This window comes from Dipteris shenzhenensis, chromosome 23 (genome assembly GCF_047967505.1).
Source record: "Dipteris shenzhenensis isolate YYH24624 ecotype China chromosome 23, Dip_SZ_1.0, whole genome shotgun sequence".
Taxonomy (NCBI): Eukaryota; Viridiplantae; Streptophyta; class Polypodiopsida; order Gleicheniales; family Dipteridaceae; genus Dipteris; species Dipteris shenzhenensis.
The window spans coordinates 31,971,625-31,986,642 of record NC_141618.1 but is presented as its reverse complement, the minus strand read 5'-3'; the positions used below and the strand labels follow the sequence as shown (position 1 = coordinate 31,986,642).

Here is a 15,018-nt window from a genome sequence, read left to right as displayed (position 1 = left end):
TGGGTTCGATCCCCAAATGTGCATAGACTTTTGTTCATAAGCGCGCACAGCTTTTCCGGCGTCGGAAGGGTGGGTCCACTCCTCTTCAATGTTACAGATAGGGCGTTGCAAACCAAACACCCTTACATCTATCCCCAGGCGAATTTCTGGGTGTTGTGATTCGTTTTACGACTGTGAATGAGGGTCAGTGTGGAAGGGTGGGTCCTCTCCTCTTCAATGCTACAGATAGGACAAACCAAACGCCCTAGGCGAATTTCTGGGTGTTGTGATTCGTTTGACGACTGTGAATGAGGGTCAGTGTGGAGCGTAACCTGATTATAGAACGTAACATGTGGCCGCTAATGTAAAAGAGGACGGAGAATCCCCACTTCCGATCACGGTCCAGCCATACAACTTCAAAAAACAGTATCAGTATAAGTGAAGTATATCTATTTCGGCCGGCAAAAATCTGCGGACCGCAGCAGTTCGGCACGACTTAGGGAAACAGTTCTTACTGAAGTGCAAGAAAAAGCTAACTAGCCCGTGGCTGTTGTTAAACGGACCTCAGAGATTGGCTCCCACGGTCGAAGGAAGTTGCAATCATGGAGGCGCTTTTAGCAAAAGAGGACGTGAGCTCGTACTCAATCCAGATGCCAGAGATGGAGACAGACCCAAATGGTGAGTGTGTATTGGGCACGATGGTAATGACGATATTCTCCTCTGCAGCGAGGTCCAGTTGGCGAATGTTGTAGCTAAGACCGAACCGGGCTGAAGTGCGCAAGAGAGTGGAATTGTTGGAAGAAGCCTGCAGCGGCTGCGCCATAGCTGAGAAACGGCCAGCGTATTCTGTGCAATTGGGCATAGTCGAAAGGTCGGCTGTGGGCAAGTTGACGAAAACCTCGAATTGAGCAGGCAAGGAGACATCGCCCTCGATGCCGTCCATAACTAGCGTTTCTTCTCCACCATTGTTTGCTGAAGAATTTCTGGATATGAGGAGAGAGCAGGGCTCGAACAAGGGCTCGCTGAGGATGCAGAGGTTTGCATCTTCGGAGAGGCTTGCAGTCGCGTTGCTGATGGAATTGAGGGTCATGTCGAGCCAGAGGTTGTCCACCTGCTCGTAACTGTAGCCCAGCTTCTCTATATCGAACGAGTCACGGACCTTCACCTTGACGAGCTCGGCGTCTTCGTTGTAGAAAACGAACTCAGAGTCGAGGTAATCCGGGTCGTCGATGTCTCCTCGGCCGAGAGATCTCCAGACCTCCCAGAGGCGATCCAAGTTGACGTGATGGATGTAGAAGATTGGATCACGAGCCGCAGCGTACAGGGCACCCATGTCCTTTTGGTCGGTATTAAACTGGTCACCCGTCCAGCCATGGATGCTGTTATGAGGCATGGTTTCGATGGTGCCATAGCCTGGCTGGGGACCATCACCGGCGCGGTAAGGCTGGCCGTAGAAGCGAAGGTTGGTAGTGGGGCCAGAGACGACTTGGCGGAAGACGATGGCGAGGTTGGCAGCGATCTGCTCTTCGTGGGTGCGGATGGAGGCGTTCTTGTAGTAGAAATCGAGCATGGCAGTGGAGGGGGGGAGGCAAGCGGGGTCACGGTTCTGGTCACGGAGCTCAGGGGAGTTGACGTAAGGGGGGGGGACGGACATACCGTCGGGGTGGTCGTAGTGCCAGAAGGGGAGGGAGAAGGAGGGGTCATCGTCGAGGAGCTTAGCGAGGATACGTTCATGGAAGTAGACATACCAGCGATGGAAGGCGAAGAAGAGCCAGGAGCCATGGATTTGGAGGGGGGTGAGGGAGGAGGTGGTGAAATTGCCACCCTGCTGGTAGGCGGCGCTGCAGTAGGCGCAGTGGATATTGGCCTGCTGTTCGTAGTTGCGCGGGTCGGCGGCGGGGAGGGCGCGCATGCGGGCGTACGCTTCGGAGAGGCGGGCCACGTCAGCGTCGGAGAGGGAATGGGCGGGGCGGCGCACACGTGGCGCGGCGGGGGCGGCCGCCGGCGGGACGAAGTCGATCGCCGGCCTGTCCCAGGACGGGGCGCAGCACGAGAAGGGGACCTCGTCGTCGGGAATCGTCACCGGGATGTGGCAGATGCGCAGGTCCGGCGCCAGAACCGGCAGCGCCTCCGCCCATTCCAGCACCGCCAGCGCAACCGCCACATCCCTCAGCATCGCCCCGGCGGAGAATCGTCGCCCCATTTCTTATTACCATTCTGAATCCTCGGCCCTCTCATATATATAGGATCAGATTCTAGCGCCCACGTCTCTCCTCGTGCTTCCTTTACTATACACTTGTACGTCTACGTGCCTGCCCACGTGTCCGAGTTGACATTGCTGTTCCACACCGCTATGGTTTTTACTTTTATTTATCGGAAATGCTATGTTTGAGTGGCTCTTCGCACTGTAATAGCAACAATCACGAATACAGTTTATGCATCGAATTAAATGTCCTTCAAGTTGTCATATAGACAAGTACTCAACGCGTTGCACTGGCAAAGATGCATGACCATTCTCAACCACTCCCCATGTGAAGGTGGATCTTTGATTCTTAAATTTTGGCTATGTGTGACACCCTTCCATCTCCTCCTTTCATTCCATTAACCTTCCATCTCCTCCTTCCTCCCCAAGGTGACCGTCCATCTTCTCCATTCCATTGCCCCTAAAGCTACCTCTTGTCTTTCCACCTCCAAGCCTCCATCCAAGAGCTCCTTCTTTGTGACATGTGGCAGGCTCTTCTCCTCCAAGCTGCCATGTGTCCTCTCTTTTAAAGGTTAAAGATTCTTAAGATGGAATCCTTCCTCCCAAAAACTTAAATTAACTTTTTCTCTTTTGTTGCATCCTTTGAGGAGCACCCATTAACATCGTGAAGATGGAAGAAAATAAGAGTGAAATTCTCTTCTCCTCCATTTTCATAACCTTGCAACTAACCATAAGCTCTACTTCCACCTTCAATTTGGCGAGATTGTAGCTTCGCAAGAACTGATTGTATTCGAGTTCTCACGCTACTTCTTATTTCACAAGCTAAAACTTCTCAAACCTTGGGTTCCCCATCGTGGGAATGCCCTCTAAGGAAGAAACTCCATGATGGATACACTCACCTCGATGGGCTTGTTTCCATGGGACAGATGTGCGATACAAGTTTGAGCACCAGTGGGAGAAGGGTACCCCTACGGGCACCTAGCATTCAACTTTCAAGCCACATGCTCTAAAATTGGAGGATTGGCACTCGAAGGTAGATAAATATGTGACAAAGTGTTCGGAAGCGGAAGCAGAGAAAGGGCTAAGGAACCCAATCACCCAGGTGATTGACTGGAGCATCGCCATCAATTGAGGTAGTACCTCGGTGCCAACAAAATCCACCATATTTGAAAATGCTCTGCCACCTAGGCATGCAAATCTACCCTGCCATCTCCACGTTTTAACACATGTGAACTAAAGCTTAGGGGGGTGCATCCAGTAGAGCTGGGTGACCACATTCACCCCCTGTGGAAACACGCACTATTAAGGGTGCATAATGCCAGGAAGAAACTCCATCCTTCATCTATCATTTTATCCAAATGCCTCTTAATATTAAATCTCATCTTATAACACTCCCCTCTTCTATGTCTAGCTTAAATTTCAATTGTGGCTAATTATTGTCATGTCTCAACAACCTAGAAACGTAACCAACATTAAATTTAATTGTGGATAATCATTGTCATCTCTCTGTATGTCTCAACAACATGGATTCAATGTAAGGTTCTAGTATTTTTTGAGTCTCAATAGTTTATTACCTAGAACAACTGCCAACTCCCACTTCTTTAATATTGTCATGTCTCAACAACCTAATATTGTCATGTCCTACAAGAATGTCTAGCCTAAATTTCAATTGTGGCTAATTATTGTCATGTCTCAACAACCTAGAAACGTAACCAACATTAAATGTAATTGCGGATAATCATTATCATCTCTCTGTATGTCTCAACAACATGGATTCAATGTTAGGTTCCAATATTTTTTGAGTCTCAATAGTTTATTGCCTAGAACAATTGCCAACTCCCACTTCTTTAATATCCCATATCCAATCAAGATCTAAAGGTTCCTTCTATTTCAACATTTGCAATAAATGTACACAACCAAACTCTAGCTAACTAAAACCATTTATGCTCATGTGCACACTTACTTTAAAGAAAGGAGGGACCTCACAAAACCAAACACAAGTAATGAGCACCCTAACAAAAGTGTTATTCTATCAAAATGTTGCCCATTAGTATAAACTAATTAGTTGACTTAATAACAGGCAGATCATTTTCATGAATCCTTGTTTTATCAATGCATATTTAGACCCTAATTTCAAGTTTTTTGTGCTTCCTCTTTAAAAAGATTTTTAATACAATTGAACATTAGTTCACTAATGCATATTAGGTGTCAAGAACTGTGGTGTGTTTCCTAGATTCCCTTTTAAAAGTGTGAAATTCAACTGTACAATTTTTTCAATAAGATGTCTTCTCTCTCCTTCCTCACCCTAACTGGAGGCTTGGACTCACCTGATGATGCTAATTGTAGCTTCCTAATCACTCCTCACTTTTCAATTAATTAATTACTCATGCCTCCCCCTTTTATCCTTAATACACTCAATTAACCTAAGCTTGCAACTCAACTACACCCCTTTGCCTCCTTCGCTCCACCTCTCCGTGTCGCCTCACTTCCCTCTGTCCTCCACCTTGTCGCTCGATGCCTACACTCCCTCCACCCTTCGCCTTGCCTCTCCTGCAACCTCCCTCCACCCTCTCTCTCTCAACATGTCCCCTCCACCCACCTTGAACTCCCTCCACCCTCTTTGCCAGAAGCAATGCTTACTCCCTTGGTCCAACTCCCTCCACCCTCCACCCTTTGTTTCCCTCCAGCCTTCGCATGGCTTCATAGTATTTGGCAATGCAGAATAATTGTATTGTTGAGATCCTTTCCCTCTACCTCACACAACAAGCTTCCTTTGTGTAGCTTGCAATTCAATCACCTAGTACTCGCCATGCACTCTACGCTACCATGGAGCCTCTCCCCCATTTCTTGCAGAACCCTGTCTGCGCTTCTTTGTCTCTGGCTGCCATCGCTGCACTTATTGGTGCCTCTACCTGCTTGCTACAGTCCTCCATTATCCTCTCTCCAATCCTGTCCACCTCCTTGCCAATATCCTTGGCCAGCTTTCACAGAAGATAGAAGGCAACTTCAATAGCTCCAATGCCCTTTACTATCTCATCTCTTCCTATCCCATTGCTTGCTCCCCTTAGATCCTCTCTTTGATTCACTAAATTTTTACACAACAAAGGGAATTCTCCATAATGGGTTTTCATCGCATACTACGTCTGTTGCTCTCTCACCCTCTCAATGTAGTTCTGCCCACGTCTAGTGTTGAATCTCTAGACAAGAACGAATTGAGAGGTTTCAAAGATGGAATGCGAGGACCTTAGAATGTGCTTGATGTTGAGAGGAAGAGAAAGAGGAGAGAGACAAACACAAGAGTAGCTCCCAAGTAAGTGATTCTATTCATAGAGCATAGGCATCCATGTACACGTATTTCTTTGATTGAGTATGCCCAACGATGCTATTCAATCATTATCATCCCTTTCTTCACTTCATGTCTGACATAATGGTAATGAACAACAATATGCTTGGATTTGTTATGCTGAACATAGTCTTTAGCCAAACGAATGGCACTTTAATTATCACATCTGATGATTGAACACTATCCCACTTCTCAGATGATTGTAGATATTCTCACTAAAGGACTTAGTGAGGCATGCTTCACAATGCTACGATTAGAACTTGGAGCTCTTGCAGCTTCTCTCTTTTAAGATGAACACACCTATGGGTGACCTTTTGTATATAGATGCACATCTGCATTACATACTTGTAAATAATTGTACAAATGATCAACTTGTATACTTGTATATAGGAGCTGCTCGGGTTTTTCCCTTGTGCTCCCCAAGGGTTTTCTCATCCGTAGCTAGAGACCTTTGTTTGAGTGGGGGTGTTAGAGCTATACATAGCTCGCCCTAACTTGAACTAGGTCTCACCTAAATATGTGTAACTAGTGATCAATATGAATTAGTCTTTGGGAGTCTATTTGGTATGTCTATCGTCTCTTCTTATTCTCTCTCAACATGGACAAACACAAGAGTTGCTCCGAAGGAAGTGATTCTAATCATAGATCATAGGCATATATATAGTTGAGGACTAGGCTGAGTTAGGGCAAGTTATATGTAGCTCTAACACCCCCACTCAAACTAGGCCCTCTAGCTATGGTGAAAAAACCCTTGGGGAGTACAAGGGAAAAACCCGAGCCACTATATATGTCTATGTAAAAATATATACACAAAGAATGGCCATATGCCAATTTGAAAGATACAGTGTAATGTTGAATGATACAGTAGTGCAACTTGCATGTGGATAGTACAAAGGCATTGTTGAGATATCGAGCTCCACTCGAGATATGCCAGGGTGACCGTTGTGTACTTATGTCACCGACTTGTTAGCTGGAGATGCGGTTGGTACACCGCCCACGAATAATAGCTGGATGACAGCTATCCTTATCTACTATAGTTTGTGGCTCAGTTAGTATGCCACCTTAGTTAGTTGAGTTTGGTTTGAGACCCACATATAGGGTTCTTCTATTTCTTTGTACTAGTGTTCTTTTGGCTTTCACAACTAAGAAGAGGAAAACTGTTTTCAGCCTCCACCTTTGTGTGTATTCCCCCATTTGTGATTGTGAGAAAGCCGCAAGTGAGACTCCTTCCCTCTCTCCCACAATCTTCACATGGTATCAGAGCCTTGTTCGTGGTAAGGAGCTCAAGAAAGCAAGCCAAGTTCGTGGTGTCCTGGTAAGAGGACAAGTGTTGCTTTCCTATTTCGAGTTTGGGAGCAAATCTCTGCAGGTAGCACAGCCAGAAGTGCAAGAGTGCACTGTTTCAGATTGAGACGCCCTTCGCGGTGTGGCGAGAGCGCAATATATGCTGCGGGAGAGGCCAAAGCCCTTAGTGACTTTATTTTTCTGATTTGAGGCCGTTTCGGGGCCCGTTTTGAAGGCGGAAGTTCTTCGCAGGCACTCAGAAAAAGGCCCTGTTTTTTGCTGTGCGACCACTGCGCGGCTAGTCGGTGGAAAGGTGCCGCGGAAATTGCATCGTATGCCTGTGTGCAGAGATATTGGGAGTTGCAGATTCATGCCTGTTGCCTGTTGATGCAAAATCGTCACTAGGAAGTGACTGTGTGGTGAAATACCACTTTCGTCAGTTTTGCAGATCTGCCCGTGTGAGGCAAAAAGCTGTGTTTTTTGCAGTGACGGAATATTTTGCAGTGTTCTGTAATGGCATCTGATTCTCTTTCACAGATTGTCACTGAAAAGCTTGACAAGAACAACTTCCAGGCATGGAAGTTTAGAATGACGAATTTCTTGATGGGAAAAGGCTATTGGGAATTCATTACAGGAAATGAAGAAGAACCTGTTCTTCCTAATGTTCCCAGTCAACAGGAAATGCAGGCATTCAAAGGATGGCATGAGAGAGCCAGGAAAGTTATGTACTGGCTGTCTATCAGTATTTCGGACTCCATGATTGTGCATATTCAGGATGCAAATACGCCAAAGGAGGCATGGGATACTTTGGCAAAAATGTATAGCACAAATACGCAAGCAAGGAAAATGCAACTCAAAGAGGAGTTGCACAATGTGCAGAGAGAAAATTTGAGCATAAATGACTACCACATGAAAGTGAAGAAAATTGCAGATGCACTTGCTTCCATTGGGTCGCCAGTGGATGATGACGATTTGGTTTCTGTGACCTTGAATGGTCTAGGAAAGGATTATGCACAGTTCCGGACATCCATTGCCGTCCGTGAAAACTTTCCTGATTTTGAGGAGTTGATTGCTCTTCTAATTTCTGAAGAGCAGAGAAATGGGGGTGCATCTTCTTCAGCAGGAACTTCAAAAGAAACTGTCTTCTACTCAAATGCTGGCAGAGGTAGAGGCAGAGGTAGAGGAGGCCGATCTGCAGGCGGTTGTAGAAATCAGAATATGCAGCAAACGCAAGAAAACCAGTCCTATGCAGGAGGACGTGGGAACCCTAGAGGCAGGGGGAGCCAAAGAGGCCGTGGTGGATGGCAGAGAGGCCAAAATGCAAACAGCAATATTGAATGCTACTATTGTGGCAAAATGGGTCATATGGCTAAGGACTGCTATAAAAAGCAGAATGACATTATGAATGGAAAATTGCAGCAAGGCAATTATGCATCCTCTAGTAGACAGGGTGATGACAGAAATGAGCATTTGTTTATGGTGCAGCATATGACAAATTCTGTAACAAGTGCAGAAGAAAGCAATGATGTGTGGTATGTTGACTCGGGTGCGTCAAACCACATGACAGGTCATGCTGAATGGATGCAGGATGCAAGAAAAATGGAAAAACCAGGATTTGTGGAGACTGGTGATGATACTGCACATCCTATTGTGCAGATTGGCAAAATTCCTTTGTCTATGCAGGATGGGAAAAAGAAATACTTGTCTGATGTATTTCATGTCCCGAACATCACCAAGAACCTGGTTTCTGTTGGTCAAATGGTTGAGCAGGGCTTACAGGTTAGATTTAATCCTCATGGATGCTTTGTTGAGGATATGAAAAATAATTGTCGCTTGATAGCAAAAGGAAAGAAGAAGGGCAGGATGTATACGTTGGATGTAGACATGCCTGAATTGAGTGCAGCAATGTTTGCACATGGGACCGGTGTAGTTGCAGATATTGATATCTGGCACAAACGCATTGGTCATGTTAATATACAGCGACTAAAATCAATGCAAGCCCAAAATATTGTTGCAAGATTGCCTAAATTCAAGGTTGCAGAAATGCACAAGGTTTGTGAAGCCTGTCAATTTGGGAAACAGGCAAGGAAACCTTTTCCTAGGCATGTTCAAGAGAGTAAAAAGCCATTGGAATTAATCCACTCTGATGTGTGGACTACAAAAGCTGCATCTATTGGAGGCTGTCACTATTTTGTCACATTTATTGATGACTTCAGCAGAAAACTGTGGGTGTATTTTATGAAAAAGAAAAGTGAAGTGTTTGGGCACTTCAAAGCTTTCAAAGCTATGGTTGAAAAAGAAACAGGCCTGCAAATAAAATGCCTAAGGTCAGATGGAGGGGGAGAGTACCTCTCAAATGAGTTTGCAAGATTCTTGCAGGAGCATGGTATAAAGCAGCAATATTCATGCAGTCATACCCCACAGCAAAATGGAATTGCAAAAAGAAAAAACAGGCATATTGGAGAGGTGTCTCGGGCTATGCTAAATGAAAAAGATCTACCAGATTTTTATTGGGCTGAAGCAGTTGCTACAGCAGTCTATATAATGAACAGGACTCCCACTGCAGCAATACATGGCATGACGCCAGAGGAGATGTATACTGGTAGGAAACCAGATATTTCTCATTTGAAGATTTTTGGTTGCATTGCTTATGTCCATGTGCCAGATGAGTTGAGGTCCAAGTTGGATCCAAAAGCTGAGAAGTGCGTCTTTATTGGTTATTCTCTGCAGCAGAAAGGGTATAGATGCTATAACCCTTCTACACGTAAGTTCACAGTGAGCAGAGATGTTGTTTTTGATGAGATGAGCAGCTGGTATAAACCAGTAAATGTGATGATTGATGTAGATGCACAAAATGGTAATGCTGCACAGAATTCACAGCAGCAATCACAAAATATCAGTGGACCTGCAGTGTCCTCTAGCAGTGGTTCACATACTTCACCATGGACAGGTAGATTGAGATCAGGAGAATCTCCTCAAAGCAATGCAGATAGTGGTACGCTGGTATCACGAAAAGGAAAAGAGAAGGTAGATCAGCCCATGTTTGATGTGAATGCAGGTCACTCTTATGTGGATGGTGAATCCAGTGGCTCAGAACAGAGCATGGATGATGAGTTGGGTATTCCTTCTGTTGTTACACCTGGAGTAAGGAAGACCAGGGATGTTTTGAGAGCACCTGGAAGTGAGCCTATTTTGCGCAGGTCTACCAGGGTTAGGTATCCTGTGGATAGGCTGAAATATGATGGATTTACAGCCATTCACTATGCCTATATGGTCAAAGTGATACAGGAACCAGAACCCACTTCTTTTGAGCAAGCCATGGGAAATGAAAAATGGGAGAAAGCCATGGATGAAGAAATGGATGCCTTGGATGCTAATGCTACATGGGAATTGGTGCCTTTGCCTAAAGGCAAGAATGCAATTGGTTGTAAGTGGGTTTATAAGATCAAGCACAATGCAGATGGTTCTGTGAATAGATACAAGGCAAGATTAGTTGTCAAGGGGTATGCACAGACATATGGCATTGATTATGAAGAAACTTTCAGCCCGGTTGCAAGGATGGCAACCGTAAGAGTAGCCATTGCTATGGCTGCATCAAAGGGATGGTCTTTACATCAGATGGATGTAAAGAATGCCTTCTTGCATGGTGATTTGCAAGAAGAGGTCTTTATGGAGCAGCCAGCAGGTTATGTTCATGCTACTCATCCTGAGTTTGTTTGCAGGTTGAAGAAAGCCTTGTATGGCTTGAAGCAAGCACCTAGAGCATGGTCTGACAAGATAGGACAGTATCTTGTCACTATTGGCTTTCAGATTTCCAAGGCAGATTTCTCACTCTATGTGAGAAAAACAGAGAAAGGGATTATGCTGCTGGTCATTTATGTTGATGATTTGATCATCACAGGTGATAGTGATGAAGATATCCTTCATGTGAAAATGCTATTGAGGCAGAAGTTTGAGATGAAGGATTTGGGAGAGCTGCGTTATTTCTTGGGCATTGAGGTGATTAGATCACCAAGTGGGATACAGCTCTTGCAGAGGCAGTATGGATTGGACATGCTGTCCAAATATGGGATGACAGGCTGTAAGCCTATTTCAGTTCCTTTGGAGCAGAATGTGAAGCTGAGCACAGATGCAGGTGAGCTTCTGGAAGACCCTACTATGTACAGACGCATAGTAGGAAGTTTGATTTACATGACTATTACCAGGCCAGATTTGAGCTATGCTGTTGGGTTGGTAAGTCAGTTTATGCAGGCTCCAAGGAAACCGCATTTGGATGCGGCTAGACGCATACTCAGGTATGTGAAGTCCACATTGCAGTATGGACTCTTTTATGAGGCTGGGGTTCAGATACAGTTGCATGGATACACTGATGCTGATTGGGCTGGTAGCATTTCTGATAGACGATCTACCAGTGGATATGTGTTCTCTTTTGGGAGTGCTGCAGTCACTTGGAGCAGCAAGAAATAGCCTACAGTTGCCTTGTCGAGCACAGAGGCTGAGTACAGGGGTGCAGCAATGGCTGCATGTGAGGTAGCTTGGTTGCATAAGCTACTCTATGATATGCATCAGTCTACAGATGGGCCGGTTGTCATTTATTGTGACAACATGAGCAGTATACACTTGGCAAAGAACCCAGTCTTTCATGCCAGAACAAAGCACAGTGAGGTGCATTATCACTATGTGCGGGAGAAGGTTTTACTAGGTCTTATTGATCTAGTTTATGTCAGCACAGAGGATCAGGTAGTTGACATATTCACGAAAGCATTGGGCGCAGAGAAGCTCTGCAAGTTCAGAGACCTGCTTGGTGTGCAGGATTTGGGATTGAGCTCGAGGGGGAGTGTTGAGATATCGAGCTCCACTCGAGATATGCCAGGGTGACCGTTGTGTACTTATGTCACCGACTTGTTAGCTGGAGATGCGGTTGGTACACCGCCCGAGCACCGCCCACGAATAATAGCTGGATGACAGCTATCCTTATCTACTATAGTTTGTGGCTCAGTTAGTATGCCACCTTAGTTAGTTGAGTTTGGTTTGAGACCCACATATAGGGTTCTTCTATTTCTTTGTACTAGTGTTCTTTTGGCTTTCACAACTAAGAAGAGGAAAACTGTTTTCAGCCTCCACCTTTGTGTGTATTCCCCCATTTGTGATTGTGAGAAAGTCGCAAGTGAGACTCCTTCCCTCTCTCCCACAATCTTCACAGGCATAAGATAAGCACTTGTCCATAGTACAGTGCAAAGTATAGGCGCTATGTTTGGTGCATGATACAGTGCAAAGTATGTGTGAAAAATAGGGAAAAAAATGATCTGCTTGGAAATCTCAACTTGTTTGACATATTGATGATACATAATCAGGGCTTGAGATCTTCAAGCTCGATGTTTGAGCTCTTCATCTAAATAGTAGAGCTTGTTGTCTCCAAGCTCAATCTGGTAAAACCTCCTCAAACCTTTATAATCATGCCTACATGTTTTGCACAATTCATCCACCTAAAATGACCGATTTCATGTAGTGTATATGAACACAACAAATATTCAAGTGTCCTTTTCTATTGTACCAAGGATGAATGTATGAGGAAATTGCTTCGATCACTCCAAAGATGAGTGTGGAGGGGCGATTTGAGATGTCCACAAAGCTAGGGCTAAAATGTCTCTTGCAGAGTGTAAGAAAGTTCGTAGCAACACAATAGGAAGGTCCATAATGATCCTGCAAATCAAGAACCAATAATCCAAAAATACAATGAGGGTCCAGACATCCGTAAGTACCAAACAATTGGGCATTCGAGAAGTACCAAACAACTGGGTAGTCGGAAGTACTGAACAACCCAAAATACAAAAAATTGGGCATCCCAAAAGTACCGAACAATTGGGCAGTCGGAAGTACCGAACAGCCAAAAATACAATGAAAATAATCCACGCACGTATGACAAGAGGCAAGCTAGTGTGGATGAGACACAGCTTTCATAATCATAGGCGAAAATGAAATAACAACCTCCTCATCTGAAAGTACCAAACAACCGGAAATACGACGAGCATAAGCCACACACGTATGACAAGAGGTAAGCTAGTGGGGATTAGACATAGCTTACATAATCATAGTGAGAATGAAATAACAACCTCTTTGCATTCGGAAGTATTGAACAATCGAGAAGACGAGCATCCGAGATTATAAAGAATATCCAGAAGTAACCAAGAAAATGGGCATCCAAGAACGGTGATCACGTCCAAACTAGTACTCAATAGTAATTCATATGTGCCACATCCAAATGAGTACTTAACAAATAATCCATATGTGCCATGTCCAAATGAGTACTCAAGAAGTAATCCATATGTATTCATCTGAAAGACGTTGAACCTTGCCATGTCCAAATGAGTATGCAATATGACCATGTCCAAATGAGTACTCAATAAGTAATCCATATGTGTCCATTGTGAAAGCCAGATACATATGTGTCACATCCAAACGAGGACCCAGTAATAATCCATGTACCACATTCAGACGAGTAAATATGTGTCACATCCAAAAGAGGACTCAATAATAATCCAAATGAGTATGCAATATGACCATGTCCAAATGAGTACTCAATAAGTAATCCATATGTGTCCATCATGAAAGCCATATAAATATGTGTCACATCCAAACGAGGACTCAGTAATAATCCATGTACTACCACGTGTAGACGAGTACATGAGTAGTTAGCCATATGCCACATCCAAATGAGTCTCAAGCAATTAGCCATATCTGTTCATTTAAATATTGTCACCTGAAAGATGTTGAACCTCACCACATAAAGGGCGAAATAAAAGTATGCCTTGCTTGAAGATATAAGGTGAACCAATAAGTAAATACATACCATAAGTCATCAATAAGCTAACTAACAAAGAAGAAACAAACTGCTAGTCTAACAAGACCTTGCATGCACTTGTAAATATAGATGAGTATGAAAAACAAAGTGGATGTACTCATCTTGTAGGTATCAAATGTGCATTTAGTCCATTGGATTGTATCTAGGCATCTGTGCAAACATGCATTTACTTGAAGACACAACTAAGTGTGATGAAAGAGAACATATGAGGTCACTCTGGAAACAAATGAGTGCCTTGAAAACAACAACAAAACATGTGAGAAGCACCATAAAAAACGTCCTAAAAAGGCATTTTTCAATCATATCAATGATGCAAAGTTGTTAGTCGCAATAATTCATTGCATCATAACATCATGAGAAGGGCCTCTTATAAGAATATTGTATCTCAATTGTATGTCCATCTCAACAATACAAAAAGGGGGAAAACAATTAAACCTTTCTTGCATACAAGTGTATGCTTGTTGATAAGGTAACTTCCGTTTCATTTTCCAAGGATTTTGCAGTAGAGCTTTGCAAGCCTCCAATAAATGCCACCACCAAGGAAGCTTTCACGATCAGGTGGGCTGAATTCATGAAAAGGGCGGTGTGCAATGTGGAGTAGCAAGGGAAGTTGGAGTAGAAGTTTAGTGTATCTCCACTGTATGTTCATCTTGACAACACAAAAAGGGAAAATAAAAATAAAACCTTTCTTGCATATATGTGTATACTTGTTGATAAGGTATTTCCATTTCATTTGCCAAGGGTTTTGCACAAGCCCGCAATAAAGTCCACCACCAAGGAATCTTTCCCGATCAAGTGGGCTGAATTTGCAAAAAGGGTGGTGTGGGTGGTGTGCAATGTGGAGTGGTAGGGGAAGTTGGACTAGAAGTTTAAAAGATGGTCCAAAAGGAAAAATATTTCTATAACCTGGTGACGCCAAAATTTATATATTTTTATTTGGCATTGGTATTGTTTTCTTCTATGTTTGATAAGAGTTTAAGTATCAAAGTGATAGCCTAGTGGCTCTCACTTATTTCTATTTTCTAAGATATTGTATGGGATTGAGAGGATGAGTGGAATGGATCATTGTTGTAAACACCATGTGTATGAATGATAAATACCTTGGTATGGGGTGAGAGTTATTTGTGTATGGGATATTATGGGGTTTTTAGAAAATAGGAAGAGTGAGTCATATAAAGAGGTGGACTCATGTCCATGTGTTCCAATAATATAAGAGAGGCCACATGCCAAGCGTGTGGAAGGCATGTGGAGGAGTGTGGAGTCAAGAGGAATCCTTCTAGAATTCCTATGTGGAATAAGGAGGATGTGGACATATGGAAAAGAGAGGGTCCCTATGGGCTCCATGTG

The 15,018-nt window shown here is 44.0% G+C and overlaps 1 protein-coding gene across 1 annotated transcript; it reads right to left on the bottom strand.

The window, feature by feature from the left end:
• Positions 1-532: 532 nt before the first annotated feature.
• On the bottom strand, positions 533-2,182 carry LOC147887263 (polyphenol oxidase, chloroplastic-like). Its single transcript, XM_087394261.1, has one exon. The coding sequence runs from the start codon at positions 2,180-2,182 to the stop codon at positions 533-535; it is 1,650 nt and encodes a 549-aa protein (XP_087250387.1).
• Between the last annotated feature and the right edge of the window lie 12,836 nt (positions 2,183-15,018).